This window comes from Bombus affinis, chromosome 3, assembly GCF_024516045.1.
Source record: "Bombus affinis isolate iyBomAffi1 chromosome 3, iyBomAffi1.2, whole genome shotgun sequence".
NCBI lineage: Eukaryota > Metazoa > Arthropoda > Insecta > Hymenoptera > Apidae > Bombus > Bombus affinis.
The window spans coordinates 7,761,926-7,783,676 of NC_066346.1; the positions used below are offsets into that span (position 1 = coordinate 7,761,926).

The 21,751-nt window shown below is 32.2% G+C and overlaps 1 protein-coding gene across 1 annotated transcript in view; it reads right to left on the minus strand.

Moving 5' to 3' along the window:
* The window catches only part of LOC126914168 (titin homolog), a 28,793-nt gene extending 12,260 nt beyond the window's left edge, over positions 1-16,533 (minus strand). Inside the window, exons 1-15 of the mRNA XM_050717766.1 lie at positions 15,934-16,533; positions 9,916-10,121; positions 9,601-9,842; positions 8,744-8,827; positions 8,513-8,638; positions 8,299-8,439; positions 7,503-7,626; positions 3,964-4,156; positions 3,244-3,487; positions 2,931-3,089; positions 2,231-2,557; positions 1,500-1,875; positions 1,171-1,396; positions 614-860; positions 183-408 (exon numbers count right to left, since the gene is read on the minus strand). Coding sequence (XP_050573723.1) covers positions 183-408; positions 614-860; positions 1,171-1,396; positions 1,500-1,875; positions 2,231-2,557; positions 2,931-3,089; positions 3,244-3,487; positions 3,964-4,156; positions 7,503-7,626; positions 8,299-8,439; positions 8,513-8,638; positions 8,744-8,827; positions 9,601-9,842; positions 9,916-10,121; positions 15,934-16,010 — 2,998 coding nt within the window. The 5' untranslated portion in view covers positions 16,011-16,533. The remainder of the gene's footprint in view (positions 1-182; positions 409-613; positions 861-1,170; positions 1,397-1,499; positions 1,876-2,230; positions 2,558-2,930; positions 3,090-3,243; positions 3,488-3,963; positions 4,157-7,502; positions 7,627-8,298; positions 8,440-8,512; positions 8,639-8,743; positions 8,828-9,600; positions 9,843-9,915; positions 10,122-15,933) is intronic.
* Between the last annotated feature and the right edge of the window lie 5,218 nt (positions 16,534-21,751).

The following is a 21,751-nucleotide window of genomic DNA, read 5'->3' on the forward strand; positions in this document are numbered from 1 at the left end:
ATGAGTGACATAAGATATAGCAGATGTTCTAATACTTATAATCAGCAACATATCAGGTTATTAATTATATTATTATCATTAGTATTATTTATTATATTATTATATGTATTATATTACATGTACTATATATATATAATTATATAAAATTTAAACATACACATAATGATTTAAAAATAGATTACCTTCGGTAGCTACCGCAGGCTGCCGATGAAGATGTCGTTTTGGTCTTCCATCTGATCGTACGACCAATGTTTCTGACGAATGTACTCGTCTTTTTCTGGGTGCCATATAAAAAGGACAGCCAGGACATATGCAGCAGATAATTAACGCGGCAATGGCCAAAAGTATAAGTAACACCAGGATTATCAGAAGCCAGAATAATAATTTATTTTCTGCTTTGTACACCGTCTAAAACATTTATCCAAATTTTCGTCATTTTTTTAAATGTAGCTAATGTAATAAATTACGAAAGTCATAATTTATATAAACTAGATATTCAAGTGCTAATTATTTAAATATCTTACGAACAACAAGACAAAGTAATTATCGCAGATAAATGGTTTATTTTACAATTTTCACTATATAATTTGGAAGTTGAGAATCGTATACATACCACTTCTTCGCTTGGAGCAGTAGCAATAGTATTGTTAACAAGAGTCGTTTGACCATCATTGACATTTGTATGATGTGGAGTTCCATCAACAGGAACGTTTGTATTGTCGATATGTATACTCGTGTTCATAATCGCATTTCCAGCAATGATTCCGACTCCATTCGCAGCTAAAGCTTCTCGAATCTTTTCTACATCTACCAAAGACGTACCTGGTTCCGTTTGCTCGACGCGAGCCACGATGATACTCCTGAAAAAGTATAGTTTAAGTTCCTTCACTGTTGATTTCATATGTAAAATAAAAAGTCCATAAAGACTGAATATTAAAGAAAATTTGCCTTTCCTTCTTCCTTGACAATATTATTTATCATAAGACTTTATAATGAGTATATAAATAAAAAATAAATATAAGATTTTATTACAAGATCTTACAATGAATAATCCCTCTAATGGTATATATCAGAATCTAATGACCATCGACTGGTTCATAATTGAAAAATGTTTTTCATCGAGTGATTAAATCATAATGATCATATACCGAATATCAGTAGGTCACTAACTTTTTTCCTCCTCCAGGAAGAATCCCTGTACTTCCAGTATCATTCCGTTGAATATAAGGTCGCGTCTCTAACACAGTCACTCGACCACCTGTAATAGCAGCTAAAGTTTCAGCAGTTTTCGTTGAGTTCGGCTGTTCTCCTGGCACCACGAACATCATTATGCGTGCTTCCATTGCGATTCCGCTGAGGATCCGAATTTTTGTTGTACTCGAAAGATGCGGTACACCTGCAAAGATTTATATTATTTGTGTCTAATAACAAATTACATTATTTTGTACTTATACCGTAAGCAGGAAAATTATTGGACAAATAATTTTCTATCGATTTACCTAGATCGTATGCTCTGGCAGTGAGAGTGTACAGTGCATCGTCGTCAGCTCGTTTTCGTCGTTTCTTTATAACTTCCATCGACATTTCCTTCGTTAAATTTCCCAAGTTAATCCTCGTAGATTCATTCTCCTCAACATTTCTAGTCACCATTAAGAAATCGTTTCGTGTCTCTTCTTGACTATTGACAAATTTCGTTTTAGCTTTCTTCGAAAATTTCTCGTATGCGCTCTGTTTCTTTTGTCTGAATTTCGTAATCGGCAACAGAAGTATTAATTCACCGCTCGTTTCGTTTAAATCGAACTTCTTCCCGTAGTTTCCGTAAACTAATTCGTATCTAACTACATTGTTGGGTGGCTCTGCGTCAGCGTCAATCGCCTGTCGATAGTTACATTCTCTTTTTCCTTGCAAGATCTTTGTTCATATCATTTAATTACACTGCAGATGTTTATGAAAATTCCTATCTTTATCAACGCAACTATATAGTAACTGATAGTAAATGGATAAATTTTCCAATTATTTTTAAATTATATATAATAATACCATGTTACATTTAGATATATATCTACTTAGATTTCTCATAAATTCATAAACATCCTCAGTCTACTTATAATATGACTACGTATATTGTAACTTTGAATTATTTTCTAGTACAATGGTTTATATAAAAAGATCATAAGATGGAGGGGGCGTAATAATCACAGAAGATAATTGTTAAGATTGTTTAATATACCTTTATCAAAGCTGGTGATGTAAAATTAGTTAGATCAGAGTTCAACATAAACTCGTAAACGTCCTTTTCAAATATTGGTGCATTATCATTCACGTCAAGTAGATTAACTATTAAAGGAACAATGCCACTGTTGCCATTGCCATTTTCATCCCGAGCTTCAACGGTTAATACAAGTCTTGCTGCAACTTCACGATCTAAGGAAGAGCCCATAGCGACAGTTATTAATCCAGTGTCTGAATCCATAGTGAAAGCTTGACTGCCTTCTCCTGTTATACCGGTATATCGGATACTGCCATAAACACCTGTATCTTTGTCAGTTGCGTGCACCTATCGAGAGAAGTTATTATAATGTTTATTTGACATCCGATATTATTTAATCATTTCTTTCTCAACCTTGTAACTTATGTCAGAACAATGTACATATTTTTGTATAGTTGTATATATGAAAAACGTGAAAATTATATCACGTCGTGTAAAGAAGAAATATAGATACAATGGTTTACAAAGAAAGGGTCAATAAATTTCTTTCAATCTAAATCAAATGAAAATAATAGATTTTATTATTTAACAGTTTGTATAGGTTTCTCTTAAATATCGTGGTACATTTAAAAGCTATTAATATTCTACGGTTGTAAGTGGTATATGAATAATCTAATTATGAAAATCATGAAATTTCTTCGAGAGATAGTTAAGTGTTTACCTGAATCACTCGTGAACCGGCAGTTACGTTTTCAGATAACGTTACCTCGTATGATTGTTCGTCAAATATTGGCGGATTATCGTTTATATCTCTTAAAAATATCGTAGCTGGCACTGACGCTGATAGATTCGTGGCTGGACCAACTTCCTGAGCTACAATCTGAATTCAATGAAACTGTATTAATGACAGTAAACAATGAAGAATCGATCGAAGAACAATTAAACTTATTATAATTTATTATATTTTCTTAGATAGCCATAAACTTTGTGATACAGATATAATGTAACGACCAATCTATATATACTATACTCGCCTTGAACGATAAAACTTTGTATAATTCATAATCGATGAATGTGTTATCTCGAACGGTTATAATAAAGTCTGCGTTGCGTTCTGCAACCGTCGGATTTATTTCAAACGTATTATTGTTATTTTCCAACTTTAACGCAAACACCCCAGCTTTTCCAATATCTTCGTCTTTCACTCTGGCTGAATATTGTTCACCAAAATTTATCACAGTCCCCGGCTCAGGATTTTCGTCTATCGTGGCAACGTAACTATAGCAAAGGAATAAGATATTTTATAAACATAAATTACATTTTACGATTAATGGAAATGTACAGGTTGAAAAGTGGTCGGAAAATACTTGAAATTCCCTCGTTTTTCATAGATTTAAAATTTCAGGAGAAGAAATAATCTAATCTATCTTAAACTTTTTTATTTTGCTTATTATGCTTTTATGTTATTATATTTATCTGGAAAATAGTGCATTTAATTGTCATGCTTTATTTGTCTCGTTTTCGATAATAACAAAAGTTAAAGATATCACAAACTGAACTAAACCTAAATTTATCATTTTTAATGTCATTGCTCTTGTAAATACATAATAATTAATATTCTAACGATCATATGTTTTTATCAATCGTTAGTAAAAAGACATAGAATAAAATTTATGTGTAATTTATTTAGTCCTTAACAATTTGTAAATTTCATAGTTATTAAAGTGGAAATTATTCACGACTCAGGTACCAACTTATCGCTCTCGAAGTATGGTGGACTATTTCCCGGCTCCCCAAGAAGAAAGCCAACGTCAACGACTGTGGCTTGGGCAGGAGGTTCTTCTCTGCTTCTTCTTATTTCTTCAGCAACCACCGTAAGTACAACGGGTGCTCCAACGTGCGTAATTTGGGTAAGCTCCTCCAATGGTTTGGCAAGAGTAATTTCACCTATCAATCAAAGATTTATAAATTAGTGTAAACCTCTAAAAAGCTTTGATATAAGTAGATTATGTTTCACTCTATGAAAATGTTCAGATATGAAAATTTAAACGATGTTTGCTTTTTGGATAAAGAAAATTAGAATATCTACTAATTAATTACTATAGATGATAACCGTAACATTATTCATGTTGTGGACGATTTATATGAACAGAAGATTTAATTAATGAGTTATCAAGTGAATGTTATTCATTACATATGATCCATAAAATGTAAATAACTGAAATGAAATACGTTTATGAGACGAATCATTGCACAAATTATACATCCTTTTATATAAATTAATACATTCTCGAAAAGATCGTTAAAGACTTAATACCTGACTTCTATTATGTTTAGGTCTTTATTTGCATGTATTATGCGTAAACGTTCAAGTAATAAGCTATGTCACGATCGAATTACTTTTATTGGGAATTATGAATAAAACATTTCGGTCAATGATCCCTGTTACTTATGTATGACATACAGAGCACGCATGTCCAGTGATGGAAATTTTCCATAACACATCACGAAATGGAGTTTAGCGAATGAACTGCCCTTATTAACATACATTGCATTGTACTACCTTCTTATTTCGTATATAACTCTTATTCTCATTTACACAGTTATTCACTTAATTTTTCTTCCAAAGCATCAACGATTATATAATTATGGTTGAGATACATTGCGTAATTATTAATTCAATGATACAAGTATTTACCATTCTATTAAAACGATACAAATAAATATAGGAAATATAGAAGCGTTTAAAATAATGTTACCTGCTTGAAAGTAAACTTCGATAAAGCTATAGCTCCTATAAATTGATATAACTTAAAATAGCTAATATAATTCAGCAAAAAAATACTTGTATAAATACGAATATACAAGTACAATGAGAGACGATAATAATTTATACATCGTGAGCCATACCTTCTCCGACATTATCTACATGTACATTCACCGTATTCCAAATTTTTAAGTAGTCCTCTTAACTTTATATATTTGCAAATTTCATGTTCAAGATATCATCTGATATCTATAATAAATTTACGAATTTAACATATACCGAGATCGTAACAAACAGATACGTATTTCGCAACTGTAATTAAATAGCTAAAATTCTCCTTATCAAGTCTATTTATTCCGGTAGCGCGTAAAGATACGGTCGCTCATTTATACTTACAGAACACAATACACTTTTATCTTTTATATTCCTTCTGGCCCTGTCTGTTTCTTTTTCGCTGGTTTTCTCTCGTAGTTACGTCTATACACACACGCGCGCGCGCACACACACATACGATACATACACGAGTACGAAGAGGTCGCATGCTTCGTGTCACGAAATGATAAGCATCGCAGCCTGAAAAGCAGAGACTGACCCCTAAGTACGATCGATACCGCGTTGTAGACCGTCAAGACTTTCCTCTGACCACTTCTACCGAGTTCTGGCCACTTCCTCGCCTGACTAGTTTTTGGTTCCGCGAAAAGAATCGGTATCACCGATCTCAGACGTTAGATAACACGTTCGTGCGAGCTTGTAATCATGTGGAAACAAGCGTATAAAGTTGCTTCGTTGTTTCACGGCCCTTAGCCTTCCCTTTTCCAAGGATCTATAGTGGAACGCATTAATTTTGGAAAACGTGCTGCATAAACCGTAGATTTGATCAATGAACGGGTAAAAACTACATTTTCTTTCTAACAAACACTACACGAGCTGACTTATAAGCCGCAGTAGCTGAGTCCTTTTTGAAATTTTTTAAATATTGGTGCTAATGCGTTTGTTCGATGCTTATCGTATATATATATATTATTTCATCAATTTTCTCTACTTTCACGTGGAGTTGACCGATTGGGCAATTGAGCGAATCACATGTCAGCACCGCGAAGAGAAAAGAAAAGTCCATAATTGTCTGATTGAAAAATGACCACGCCAAAATTACACGCGATTAGATCTTCGATAAAACACATCCATTTCATGCCACTTTCTGAGAAGACGCATCACTGACGACCGACCGTTTACTACACAAATACAGAAAAATTGGAACAACAGAGGCGAAGAACTGCTTAAAATCAGACATCGCATTAATATCCAAGAATCGCATAAAATAGACAATCAAATTTTTTAAGGACATTTACCTTGGTTACAATGTTTGCTTCTAACAGTGCCATTTCCATCATTAACGATCGAGAAGTTGATGGAAATGAAAAAGATTCTTTTTATGGGAAAATCGAGAAACTGTTGGCTCTTATTGATCAACGGTGTATTCTTCTCGTAATAGAATTTCTTCCAGTGCACTCTGCACGGTTTCATTCATTTTTCACTGTGCTAGAACTGCATACGTAATCTGTTTTTCCGTGCCAGCTGTACCTCTAAGAGTATGAATCATTCCTTCACGCTTTAATGTCGGGAAGTGGAGTTCGAGGTAGTGGTAAATTAATTTGAAACCCTACTCATCGAGTGGATTATTCCTGAGAAATCAGGTCATTCGACGGTGTGTATGTCGGTGAACCTGTGAATAATTCGCTTACTGATGGGAACGCTAGGAAATGTAATTACATCCTCTGTAAATTATTGTGTTTGCCGGTCATATTCGTGGTAATCAAATTTTCACCACGCTCTGTTGAATTTATGGACCAACATAAGTACCGATTGTAAAACTTTACGCGATTGTGGATTGTCGATGTAATAGAACTTCTTGACAAGATAGAATGATAGCCATGGTTATATAATTTATGTAATTTATGATCTTAACAATTTTAATAATAACTTCTAGAAATATTTTTCCAAACTCGTATAACGATATTTCTTCAAATCTATCTTCTGGAAATAACAAGTTGTTTTCTTCTTAACAAGTTTTCTTCTTCTTCAACTTGACAACAAGTTGTTTTCAAGTTTAATCGTTAATTGGGTTTTGACAACTCGAAAATTAAGCAATTATATCTATAGAAAAAGATCATTCAGTACACTGACTTTGACGATATATTTCAAGTTCATCGATATCGATTAGATGTGCCCTATTCTAAATAATCAGCTTATTTCTATATAGAAAATTTGATCTATTCAGTGGTGTATAATATTTTTACGAATAATTCAATACTTTCCATTGACTGTCATAGGTAAGTAAATAATTTGTATTTCAGAAGCGAACTACATGTTAAAGATTCTTTGTATAAAAATATTATCTGGGCGTCCTTATAGCAAAAAAAAAAAAAAAAAGGAAAGAATAAAAAAGCAGAAAGAGAAAGAATATAAAATAGTAACATTGTTTAATTCTTCAAATACATTTTTTAAAATCACGATATATTTTCTTACCATTTGTTTCGGAGATGTTAAAAAATGGGGTAAAGGGGTTGCCTTCAGATACGAGACCGTACACGATTTCACGCGGTACACCTTTATCTCCGTCTTCTGCGTGCACTCGTAGTATTATATCGCCCTGAAATCAACGTATACATTTGTTTTACATATATGAAACATCGTGTCATAAATAGCTTTTCTGGTCTACATTTGATTGCTCAAAATTTATTAGCGATATTTTTCTCCAATTAATCATTTTAGAATATAAAATTGGAATTGGAACAAAATAAGAACGATCCATTTCTATTATTGTCGGAACAAAAAATATCCAGTCATCTTATTCGATACTGTGACCCCTGTTTGCTAATTTTACGCTGAAGATATATTACTTCTGATGTAATATAAAATTATACTAGTCAGAAATAATAAAAATAGGAAGAATGAGGGTGTTTCTCTGTTTCTAATCAGTATATTAAACTTTAATTTAATAATTTCGTGAATAGTTTAATTAAATGTAATATATATAAATAAATAGTTTACTAAATTATTAGTTTGCCTAACTTTACATCATGTGAATATTATTGCCTTATAGTCGTTCGATAATTCTGTACTCCTAATTATTATTAATGTAACGTACATATATCGTAAAATCATCAAAAATGGAAATTCTCTTTGCTTTCTCTTGTGAATCTAATTTTCAGTTGTTCTAACAAATAAAAATAGACAAACTCATTCCTACTTATCTAATTTTATAAAATTTATATATTTCATTAGACACATAAATATCATGTTAAGAAAGGGAACAACTTACAGGTTGTACAGAATTGTTAATCCTTGTGAGGGGAGGGGCTAGCGTAAAAATTGGAGGAACATCTTGAACATCTTGAACTATCACAACAACGCTTAAGCCTGCAATATTTCTAGTATCTTTTCCCTGCTCCGTATAGGGATCCTAATAAATAAACTGTGTTATTTAAATGTTCTACCAGAAAGTAGTTAACAGTATTTATTCAAACATCGCATACCGTAGCATACATGGTAAGAGTGTACATGGATTGCGTTTCGAAATCTAATTCTCCGGTTAGTGTAATTATTCCTCGTGTTTGCGTGGGTGTCTGCCGCTGTCTTATAGTGAAAAGTTCTTTTGGTTGCTGTAAAAATAATAAATTATTGTTTGGAAGATATACGAGTAGCAATAGTATATTTTTAAGTATTACTTAACGTTTTAAAAATTACTGTTCATTTCTGTGACTTACCCACAGTTCGATATAAACGGGTTTTCCACTCCAAGAATTAGCTCTTACTAAAAGATAATCTAATTCTTTACCTGGTTTAGTATCCTAAGCAAATAATTTCATAAGATTAATATTGTAATTAATGATTTTGTGCAATTTATTTTACGATAATGTAGAGACTGTCTTTCGACAGATTAATGTTAATGTAATCTATAAACATTACTTTGTACGTCATTTCAATATCTTTTATTATAACTTAGAATGCCTTACGATGGACGAATAGGTATAATCTTCGATATGGCGTTAACGCATGAAAGAAAAAAACTATATTTAGAATTACTAAATTATAACATTTGTGATTTGCTTGGCAGATTAGAAGATTTCTCGCATAATAATAGGCAATTAACATAAAAGCAGGAAACGGGAATAGGAATATGATTTGACACGAGAGCAACAGCATATCGAACATTACACGCATGCATATTCAGATTACACTTATTAGTTTCAAGCTTTTCTAACGTGTAAAAGATTAATACTTATTATTTTGCTAATAGTATTAGATAGCAAAACACTGCTGATAATGAAATATTACTGTTTATGAAAAGGATATTAAACAATGAGAATAACACATATTCGTCGCAATAATTTTGAAGTATAGGAGAGGTCTTACACTTAATATTTTTTTTAGTTTCAAACAATGTGATACATAAAACGTTATATACCTAATAGAATTCATACGATAAGGAACGAAGCAATGTATCGTGCGATATTATCGGTATATATTATATATGTATTCGATTCTTATAGGGAAGGTGTTGTAGTTATTAACGTGTTGAATGCTAGTACTAATCGTTGTTATTAATACAACAAATAATTACCTCGGGTACCATTATCAGGGAGGGTATGTGCGGGAATATTTTATCACGAAGGGTGGTTGCGTTCGTAACAGAAATAGTAGCTTGCATCGAGTTCGAATCTCCTTTCGTGTCCCTAACCCTAACAGCAAAATCGTGAAGGCGGCCGGGCATTAGCCGTTTCGTTAGTATTACATTAGCTTGACACACTTTGTTATACAACGTGCACGGCAGGTTGTCGATCCTTACAACAGGTGTGATGGTAGCTAAACAAATAAAAGATTTTTTTAACGAAGGCGTTTATTTCTGCTTCGTCCGTGTGATATTCCTTATAATTACCAGTTATTTCAAAAACAAGTGGGAAATCTGCATCCTGGTCAGTGGCGCGAAGTCGAAAAATGACAGAATCTACTTCAGCATCCGCTGGAACTAGAACTAATCCCATGTCCGTGGAGGTATCAAAGCGTGGACGCGCACCCTTTGCCCACGCGAAAACGAATCCGAAATAAATCCATACTTTGCACCATTGTCCTGCAAAGGGCATTCTGCAAACAGCGGATTACTTCTTCTAGATCTCTGCTCTGAATAAAAATAGTACGTTCAAACGCCTAACGCAATCGATAGTTATTTTACCAATATGTTGTACGAAACTAACTAAAAACTATTAGTAAAATATGAAATATTTTACGTAACGCAAAATGTTTTACGTAACATATACACGATATTTTCATAAGCGATTTTTATAAGTGTTCGAATACTTTTGTGAGCTACTTTAGGGGTAGTTTAATGATCTTTTTTTCTTTAAGAAGTTTGTCTTTTACAATGGAAGTAATTTTTGCTTTTGATATAGTTCTGAAATGATTTTTTAAACTTTTAAAGTATTTGGATTCTTACCACGAAAGAAAGTTTCATAAAGATTCATAAAGACTGATAAATCGTAATCAAATGATGAGTGGTTGCCGGAAGTTAAGGAGTAGAACGTATGATTTTAAGTATGCCAAGTAAAATCCAACATTTAACATTACTATTATTTACTGATCTTTTAATATTGTCTTTTTAAACAATTTTTTTTCATTGTTCTATTCCGTACTTTTCTTATTTAATTGTTTTATTTAATGTGCGATTATGAACGCCCCATTCGAATCCAGTTATTTGCGACAGAAGTCCAAAATAAGTAATCTTCTTGTGATCTCATCAAATACACAGCAAAATATATCGATTGATAAAATTGCTACGAACTTTGCCAGCGACTCAATACACATGTTTCTTTAATAACGATGAAGCTGCCATAAATTGTCCCCTTAGTAAGCGCCCTATATGATCAATCTATATCCGGACATGGTTACTTCGTAGTCAAAACAAACGTTGTGTTCTTATCCAAGCGACTTAAATACTTCGAAGAAGCACTTTTATAGCATGCTAATTGCAAGATATTTAAAATGAGTGCGCGTTGGACAAACTAACAATTTCAAGTATAACAATAATGAATAAAGAAGAAAGAAATGGAATAGGAAAATATTTATTCTATCCTTTATGTGAATGAAACGTCTCGAATTAATAGTATTCTATCTTTTAAAAATTGAATGTCAGATGAACGTATTCATTTTGGAATTTTTGTATTGTACAAAAAATGTTTCTGATACGAATGTTCGTCAATTTTATTTTATTCAATCTTGAAACACTGTTAATGGGAATATACATTTTAGCTTAATTTTAGTACCTAAATGTTGGGGGATTTTTGAAGTATAAATTACAAATTATGGAAAGAGATTAATTACACTGTTAGGAGGAATAATAAATGTATTTCGTAATCAATGTGCATCGAACTTGTGAATTTATCGCGTTAATGAAAAGATCGATATCTCGTTATACGAGTGCCCCTATTTCTTTTCTAAATATTAGAAGGGGCGAGTTCAAGCGCTCTCAAACTGACTGACAGTCAGTCCATTTATCCAGTGAGTAATTATTTAAGGTAGTCGGTGGTCATTCCTTGGTACCGCGTGATAGGGCGCGCACCCTTTTCTTTCTCTGACAGCAGTCTCAACTTACTTACGATAATTTGAATAAATGATCTGTTGTAAAATCACTGGTAAATACTGGAATGATTTTTATATTAATTAAATAAATTTTTGAATCAATTTTTTGAGCAAATTTGCAATCTTTATTTTAACATATTTATTGGTTGTCGCGTATTATTCGAAGATATATTGTTTTAAATAAATGACTTTTCTGATATACCTTTCATTTCATTATTTAACTAACAAAAAGATGAAATAATCCTTCCAATTCAGTTGGAAATATTTAAAAAGGTATATCCTTCAAATTGTCTTCTGTTTTAATATTGTTCCTTTACACGTACTATGTACATCACAAAAACATATGTATGTAGCTGAGTTTTACAGTCAAATGTATTTTATGAATTGCTATTAGAAGAATTACAAATGGCTTACGCGAATTAACTATTTAGATAGATATACAATTTTGCAAAAAAGAGTCGACATATTATAATTTAATACCATGAACAATATATTATCATGGTGGTATGATAAACAGAAAATTTCTGTAAAATAATTTCTGAGTGTTTAGACTGAATGCCAATACATTGCCTGTAGAAATCCGATGTATTACGTGCCCATATAAGTAATAATTGCATACGTGCGAATTTCACTTTAATATGACTCCGGAAATTTGATAGACAGTGAAATAAACATTAGATAGATGAGATGCCACCGTGTTTAATTTCCGATTACAGACTAGAAATTTATCGATTTATTATCGAGAAATAATTCACTGAACTCGCGGAACGTTTTACGACATGAAAAAGGAATGGAATAATCATCCGATAATAGAATATTCATTTAGACCGTTTCCAAACACGTTATTTCTTCTTATACATAGCGAGTATAGTATGATCTATGTTTTATGCTGTAAACCTTTAACCAATAGTCTACAAATAATTTATACTTTTTAATTTGTGTCCTTACGTTCTGTGCATTTATATTTATTGATTTAAAAGTAGAATTGTAATGTGTTACTGCAAGTCGATGTAGTATAATTTATAGAATTTTTGTTTCCTATAGGTGAAAAATTAAGGATAGTATTACTGTTACGGACGAATAATGTATATTAACGATAAAAATTCTGATAGAATCGGAAATATTGATTTTATAATCAAGAAATGAGGTCGTGACCACTCGTTATTCAGAACTAACACATAACAGTGTTCGAGTCAGCGGTCAGTTCTTCACACCAATCGTAAATCCTGTTGCTAGTAAAAGGAGGCGTGAACTAATACTAAAAGCATGGTTTTATGACACCTACACAATCAGGATTCCATTAATTTCTAAAAATATTTCCCATGTCTAAATCATAATCGTTTATGCCATTTGATTTTATTTTAGTTTTATATTGTGGTGCTTTCGTGTTTTGCTGTGTGGAAAGCTTATATACATACATGAGATGATAATTGTACATATATACGGGCAATAAAATTTAAGGAGAAATATTATTTTTTTAATGTCTAGTAACAGAGATCATTTCTTTAGTTTATGTTAAGCTTTTCAATTTTCTCCAACAATTAAAAGAAACGTAAGAGAAACAACTATATCTGTAAAAATACAGATCATTATAATAAGCTAGGAAAGTTTTTACGTTTAAGATATTCTAACTTACTTTCAGTATGGCATTTTTTATAATTATAATAATTGCCTAACTTAGATTTTATTTGACATACAAGCATGATAAAAGAACACGCAATTTATAACACTGAAGTTAAAATGCCTTATGAAACATTCGTTAAACTTTTATTTGCTTTATATTAATTTATTAATAATAAAAATTATAATGATATATAATAGTATGTAACAGTAAAAATTTTAAAATGAATTTACAATATTAAATAATAATAGAAATGATAAATCCAGGAAATATTAATAAGCAAAGTAATAGGAGCAAATCATTAATTAATTAACTAGGTTCATGATGAATAAAGTATACTACATATGTATACAGAAATAAAATGTCCAAAGTATATCACATTTTCCATACTAAAAGCAATTATAAATTATTCAGGAATTACTATTACAGGCATGACTAAATACAATGACTTACAGTTTACAGGAATGATTAGTATTTTTAGAATGTTATAAATCTATAAATGTCCTATCGTTATTCTAAAATTAAATTGTACTTGCAATCAATTTTTCACGAGAACCATTTTTGTAATGAACTGCTACTCTATTCCAGATCGATTTGAAGGTGTTTAATTTCGCAATTAATTTGAAAGCCTTCGACTTATCTTCTATCCATTGTTTGGAAGTTTTAAAACGACTCAACTCGTAAGGACGCTTACCCGTACGAATTGTAAGGATGTAATTTACGCTATGGCACAATTTGCCACGTGCCCATGAAATCGCTCTGGTTTAGGGTAGAATGGGGAACGTACTATATTGAACATAGCGGAAGTGAATATAGGCCATTAACTAATTCTCCATCAAGAAATTTTCCTATCAGCAGAAGATCGCAGAACAAATATTGTACAAGTATCACTTTTTGCAAGGGCTAAACTATCGTTCGATCACTATGACAGAGAATTGGTTTAGTTATACTAGAATAGATATAGAATAGAGATAGAATAGATAAAGTAGATAGAATTGTAAAATTTATTTAGTTGTATCATAGTAACTTTGCATATAGTTGAATTTAAAAAATTGGTTATTAATTCACTAATTAATTATACAGTATTTTAGTCAATATTCTGACCAATTTATAATAATTCATTGAATATTGACATAGATTATAAAAATTGTTTACTTTATTTGTTATTCTGTATGATGGAAATCTGTAAAAAATATCAGCCCATTTTTCTACCAATACTTTTACATACTGATTGCGAGAAAATCTTATTATTTAAACTTTGATATTGAGAAATTCGAAAAAATATTATATCGTATACAATATCACATATATAGAATAGAATTACCAGAAGCCAAAGAACTTCGATGAAATATTAAAATTCGAATTGCTGTTATTAACTATTCACGACTTGTTAAATTTTGATTGCTTCGCTTTCGTGTAGCCAAGACAGTTCATAAATATTAAAAGGTGCTCGTCTTATGTTAACAAGCCAGCACGAATTCTCGTCTTTGAAGAAAAATCAAGCTTTTGCTCGCTTATTGTGCATAAGAATTTAATAGTATCGCCCGGTCATTGTCCACCCTGCATGGATCGATTTAATTTTCTTTTTCCCTTAGCCTTTGAAAAGCATCATTGTATCGTACACCACCACACACTTGTATAATGCTCGTGAATTATCAAATAGAATTTTTCAAGATTAGATAACCTCCATTTATTATTACGCGAACAATTTGTATATTTCAAATACACCTATCGATATGAACAATAAGATAAATTCAATTTTTAAATGGAAATTATAAATTCTAGTAAGTCTTTCTTATAAAAGCTACGTAATCGTTCATAGAAAGTACAATAATAATAAATTGTTGAACGTTTAATAATGTTCATGGATATTATATCAATTAGAATATATTTAAGCTAACATTTTTTAATTACCATCTACATTTATCACTAAAAAGTATTTTGCTGTGCACCGTTAAATAATCGAGAAAGAAAAGTCCTTAAGGTGTTATAGACCGTATGTTGCGGTATAGTATATATAACTTAGTTAAGAATACCTTTGACACGCAAATGAATTTGTCTAAACACCTTCATTCGATATTGGCGAGACAGAGAATTTATTATTAACCACATTTATGAAACGGTCAAACATTCTCCGCGTCACAAAATGTAGAACGATCAAATATCTTTGTTAGTGGGATATGTAATGTCGTGCTGGCATGCCACGCTGGCTTAAAGCACACAGAATGCGCCAACTAAAACAATTTTGTGTCATGTATTCGATATACAACAAACTTTCTGGAAAAGTATGAAACAACTAGGATAATGAACATCTAATGAAATAAAATTTGAAAATGCACCGTTGAAAATATACCAGTTGTGAAATTTTAAAAATACTTCTAATTTTTAATATGTTGATATTTTGATTATTTAGTATTTTAATTATCCAATTTTCGCTATTTCGTTCTGTTATATCTACCATATAATGTCGAAATATTAAAAGTAAAAGTGCTCGTAGAAATTAATTTATTACACACATGAAAATAATTTATACAAATTGAAGTTTAAATTTTTGCTAATTAGAGCAACCATTTAAGGTCTTATTATGCGGCATGCACATACATAAGGATTTTAACAGATACAGAGAGTAACGTGATATTACACAGAATAATTTGATACTATAAACGAAATGTCGCAGAGTAATCGCTAATGTTCACTTACCTGATCGCAGAGTCATTCAGTACCGCAAAATCATGAAGCAATACATGCTTTTGCGCGGTTGTCCATCGATCGTTCATTTAACACATCCTTCGAGAATACTTTTTCCCGCGTAAAGTAATTCATACACGCAATAACGTGCACTTTACGTGAATCACGTTCTTCCTCGAAGAACCCTGATTTCAGTTACAGTGAAGAACCACGTCTGAATGATTCGCTAACAAAATCGATAAAACTATTAAAACAACGAGCAATACTTGCAATGTCTTGTCGTACTTGCAAGTAACAATATGGAAAACGTCGTACGAAACAGTTGTATAAGAGGCAACTGTATGAGAAGACTGTTAAACGAAGCACTTGCAATTAACGTAACATAAACAACACTCGTCACGTAAACTTTTTACAATGGTCGTCCCTCCTGCGTCTTTGACTTTTGTTTCGTGACCGAAAGGTCGTGATTTCGATGAAAGAATAGACTTTACACGCGGATTTAGCCGTGGTCGAGGGTCGACATTTTCGAGAGTTGTGGAAGGACGCACCACTTCACGTGGCCGCGAACGCCGCGCATGTGAAGGGGTTGTTTCGTTCAACCCCCCAACGCGAACCCTGTACGTCCATGTCACGTGTACGTCGCGAAACACCGGCCATCCCCTCTCCACAGGTTGCCGAAGGTGCATCCACCTTTTTCTCTCACAACCCATTTTTACTTCAGACTTTTCTATTGGCCTTCTCGTTTTCCCGCTATTTTCTCTTATTTCGTGAAGATTCAGTGGTGTGCGAAAGTTTCCCATCAGATATACACGTATTTTTCATATTATCTCTTAAAAGCGATATTTTAAAGAATTTTGATCAATGTCGTATAACCACGGGTCTATAAAATATAAGATAAACGTCCCTCTGCAATGCAACGTTCGTTTAAACTCTTTTGGATACTTCTTTTGCGTGTAAATTATTATTATTTAAATGTAACGCGAGAAATTTACGTGTCCGGAAACGTTTGCACGTTCTTGCCATTGTAACTCATCGGTGAAATTTCATTTATGGAATTATTGAAGACGAAGAATCGTATCTTTGTTGATAAGAGATTGTTTAATCCTCATTTTAATCGATATTTTTTTACAGTAATTTTGCATCAATCTAAGGACTCAAGCTGAAAGTAAAACGGTATATCGTTAACGATGCAGGTAAAAGTAAAATTTATGCAAATGCTCATTGCGGATTCTGCGGCAAAAGGTAAAAATACGATCTGATACAACGTGTATGGTTAGTTCGTAATAGTTTTAATAGCCTTGAAACGATTGCGATAATGCGACTGTGGGAGTTTTCTCACTGCATTTTAAATAGTTATGGTTGCATATGCTCAGTAAACTACCTAGAAAATGTAAAAATTTGTTCATATACTCTGAAATAATTAATTCTTTCATTCCTAAATTAATCAGTGACCTTGCTCATAATTGGCTTCATTTCCATAAACGACGTCTTGCAATTATCATGAAAACCTTGATCATATTCACCTTGAACTATTTTCGCCATTTTGTCTAATTACAGCTATAGATATTTTTGTAATATACATATATATATATCACACTCCTGTTACGAACATGACACGAGTTGATAAACGAATTTCCTTAACCATTAGTATGAGGAAAATCTTCGAGTATTTTCAATGTTACGAATTGGCAGAGACAAATACAATGCTTTATCCTATGTCCTTCCATCCTTTCTCTTAATCTCATCTTTTTAGAAAAAATATAACGTGGCGTTACGCCCAAAGACAATCCTTCGATGCGATATAAATTATGTTATAAATTGTAATCTACCCAACGCGAAATAAAAAGGCCCTTATCTTATATTAATTTCTATAAAATTTGAGTGAAATTTTTTACAAAATTTCTACTAATCTGCGATAATTCCCACAGTGATAGTAAATGGATAGATTGATAGTAATTGGATTGCGAGTATTCGGTCTACATTTCAAAGGTTTTTGTGAAAAAATTGCACGTTATCGATGTAATACCGAAAGGCAGCGTAACGTCGATGAGTCAGGGCTTGAGAAGTCGGGGTATTAGTAGCTACGCAGTCCCTAATAAGGAGGGTTCTTTAACGCGGGGGTCGCGTGATTTGTTTGCCACAGGGAACAAATTTCGACGATAGACATCTTAAGTTCGATTTCTTCGCTCTAATCATCTATTCCAGAGGAGATAAGCTCTCTGTGATTAAAAGCGTCGGAGTTTCATCGTAAATAATGCTGATGCCAGCTGCGATATCGTTTAATTATACCTTAGACGTAGTGCCTGAACATTACAATACTTTTTTTTATACTTAGTTGAGATCATAAAACGAAAGGCTAACAGGTGCATTTCGATTAAAACTCGCCAATATTTTAATAGGAACGAGGTATTAAATGTGTCCTATAGTCTGTTTGAAAGATGAATAATGTTCTGATTCTGTACCATATACATACGTTCAGTTACTTCTATTAATATTTGGACATTCTTTAAAACAGGATAACATTTTTAAAGTTGAGCCAAATGACTTGAGTTTATTTAGGAAGTTAGAAGATTATTAATCGACTGGATGAGAATTTTGAAAAAATTGCAACTGGTCGTAATTCCGAGGAAGAATTAAATATTCCGCGAAGATTTAAACAATACATTTTGAAGATTTATGGCAGCTATATGTATATGTACATGGTGAAAATTTCTCCGAAATCGGATAACGTTGCTACGAGCTACACACGGTTAGAAATGGCGAAAATTGCAGCTTCTCGTTACCTTCAGCCTATAACTATAAGAAATGTAAAAATTCGTACACTTTTTCGATGCCTGTTTGTTTCTGTACCAATTAATTCTCGTTTTATACATGACATAAATATCCAAAATCTGTTGTTTACATTTTCGATAAAAGAGTTGCAAAAAGTAATCTTTACTTTTCTTTTCGCGATTCCGACCTGTTGCAATTTTTTCATAAAATCTGCACACCATCCAGTAAACTAATTCTTCTAACTTTCCACAAACATCAAGCCGTCTGTCCTACTTTAAAAAAGTTGCTCTATTTTAAATGATGTTCGAATACCAATAGAAATAAATGCACATACGTACATACATACACAGAAAACATTGAATTTTATATACTTATCATGTTACATTTATATCTATATCGTCTACACACATCACAATATACGTCGAAAAATGATTAAGTTCAAAGTATTGGACGTAACATGGTACTTGGTACTCTACCACAATAGCGTTTAGAGATGTGCAGGTTTTTATCTGCAATATAGTGCTCATAGTATTCTACGAATAGAAATAAGAAAAATACATGGATAAGTATAACAATATATTATATTACATATTATAGCATTATATCCTTCTATTTTCATTACGACTTTTGCAATTATTTCTTTTATAACTGCAAGTATGAAAACTTGTTATTAAAATTACCGCAATATTATTGCACACAAACCAAGTTTATAACGTAGTAATATACTTCTCTAAGGACATCTATTTAATAAAAAAAAATTGTTTTAGAAGAGATTTTTATTCATGGATATGTATATATTCATGCACATAAAACTGTATATATTCTAAATCATTTATGACACATAACTCGACTGATAAATCAAAAAGAATTAATCAATGTTTATTAATTTCTGATAGGCTACATATTTACTGCAGTGAGATACTACATATGTACCTGTATCCTATCGTTCTTTGGAAATAGGAGAAAAAAGTGCACTTAGCCGAGTCAGTGGAATAAGGACATTTGAAGAAGTATTGTCGTTATGTCGAGGTTGTGCTACGTACATAGAAAGGGCCAATGCATGCAAATTGCGCGTAGAATAAATGCACCATCACGTATGTAGTAGTAGCGTAAAACAGGATCGGCACTAGCAACGATATAACCCTAGGAAACGACGATTATTAGTCACTTACTGGAATACGTGGCATGAAAAATTGCGAGCACCATGAATATAAGCTAATATGGGAGAGTGTTTATGGGGAAATTGACATTCTAATGACATTTTAATTTTATAACACGCACGTGAGTTATAAAAGTCAATTTTAATTTGTTCCTTAACTTATGGTGAAGAAAAATTAGTTGTCGTGTTGAGTATCACCGGTGAGTAATTATAAATTGCTTCGTACATTGATCATTATCAAAGATTGCGAATAAAAGGATCTATAAGCGTAAGAGAAGTAGCATTATCCGCTATAAATGTATTTATTTAGAAATTATCATTTGTTTTATTTATGCAATCTCGTTTAACTTCCACTTCAATCAATTAACAATTGCTACGCCACTGACTTTAATGGAAACACCGCCAGTGGGTTGTTCCGCAAGAAGTCTAAGCTAGTGAAGGGCTGAAAAGGAGGGGAACAAGGGAACGTCGCGAACACTGACCAGTCGCTTATATAGTCAACGAAGATTAGCATAAGGTTGCACGCGAAGCTGACGTTCGAGGAATAGGATAAGGGAGTAGGTAGCCGTTTCCTCGGCTACCTTACCTCTCAACCTACAACCGACTGTGCGTACGACTTCTGGCTCGCTCATTTTCCGTCTCGTAAAACGTAGACCTGTATGGAAACCTTTATTTATAGAAGTTGACATTTATGGTGCGAACGAAACGCAAGCTTATTAGATGTATTTTACATACAGTATGTCTGATATAGTTTACATATATTATAGAATTAAATGAAAAATGATAAAATAATTACAAATTATAATTAATGCGATAACGTAAATTAATTCTATACTCCGATATAATTTCATCTCTGTCTTCTTTAGAATTTATATTACGATTTTTATGCTTTATTTTATGTAATAGAAATTGTATTACAAGGATGATATACATTTGGTATTTTAGGAACAGTTTATTTATTTATGTACGGTATAGTTCATTTGTATCCAAAAAGGATGTGTAACCGTTTCTAAGAAACAAAGTAAATGTTCGATTTAGTTTTGGCTTTGAAGTTTCTGTTCTTTGGTATCGATCGATGTGATTATAAATTGACTTTATTTTGAGAATGTTAATTTTACAAATTACTTTTATTCCATACTCTTGAATACTTGTTAATTTCTTGCATTATTCTCGTAATGAAACTTTCAAGACAAGTAAAATACACATTAAGAAGTATATATCATAGAATTCGTCTTCCTATGTTTTATATAGTTATTAAACAAAATCACGAATTTTATTTTCATTTTATTTTCATTGCTGTGAACAAAACTTACTTGTTCAGCATTTCATTACATTTAATGATACAAATAATACACACACGATTCTATAACGAAGAACAGCTTCGAACAACAACTTCTCGAGTCAAACGTTGAAAGCCCTTGTTTTAGATTTTACAGTTAAATATGTATCAATCAAAGACACGTCTCGCCAGAATTTTTCGGCGAACATTAATCGGATTCTTCTGTGGTTAATCGTACAATGGCGTGTACGGTTAAAGTAAATGTCAAGTATCAGAGTCCTCGCATTAAACCACGACGATAGAATATCTTAAGGGTGAAAGGGACCAAGGAGTGTGACTGACCCATTGAGGTCAGCAGTAGGTACAGCTAATTTGCATTTAAACAATGAATTCTTCTTTTACTGGTATTTCGTGTTGCGATACTATCTGTACGAGTTACCCCTTATAGATGTAGTCTTGTCGCAAATAACGATCTCATAAAACAATTTTATAGAAAATTTCTTGGTCGACCTCAAACGAAATAGAATTTAACGTATAAATTTGAAAGGATCATCGTCTTGATCGCAGCTCAGACTTCACGCAAGTGCCATCGTACTTTAATATTATGCGACCCAGTTAAG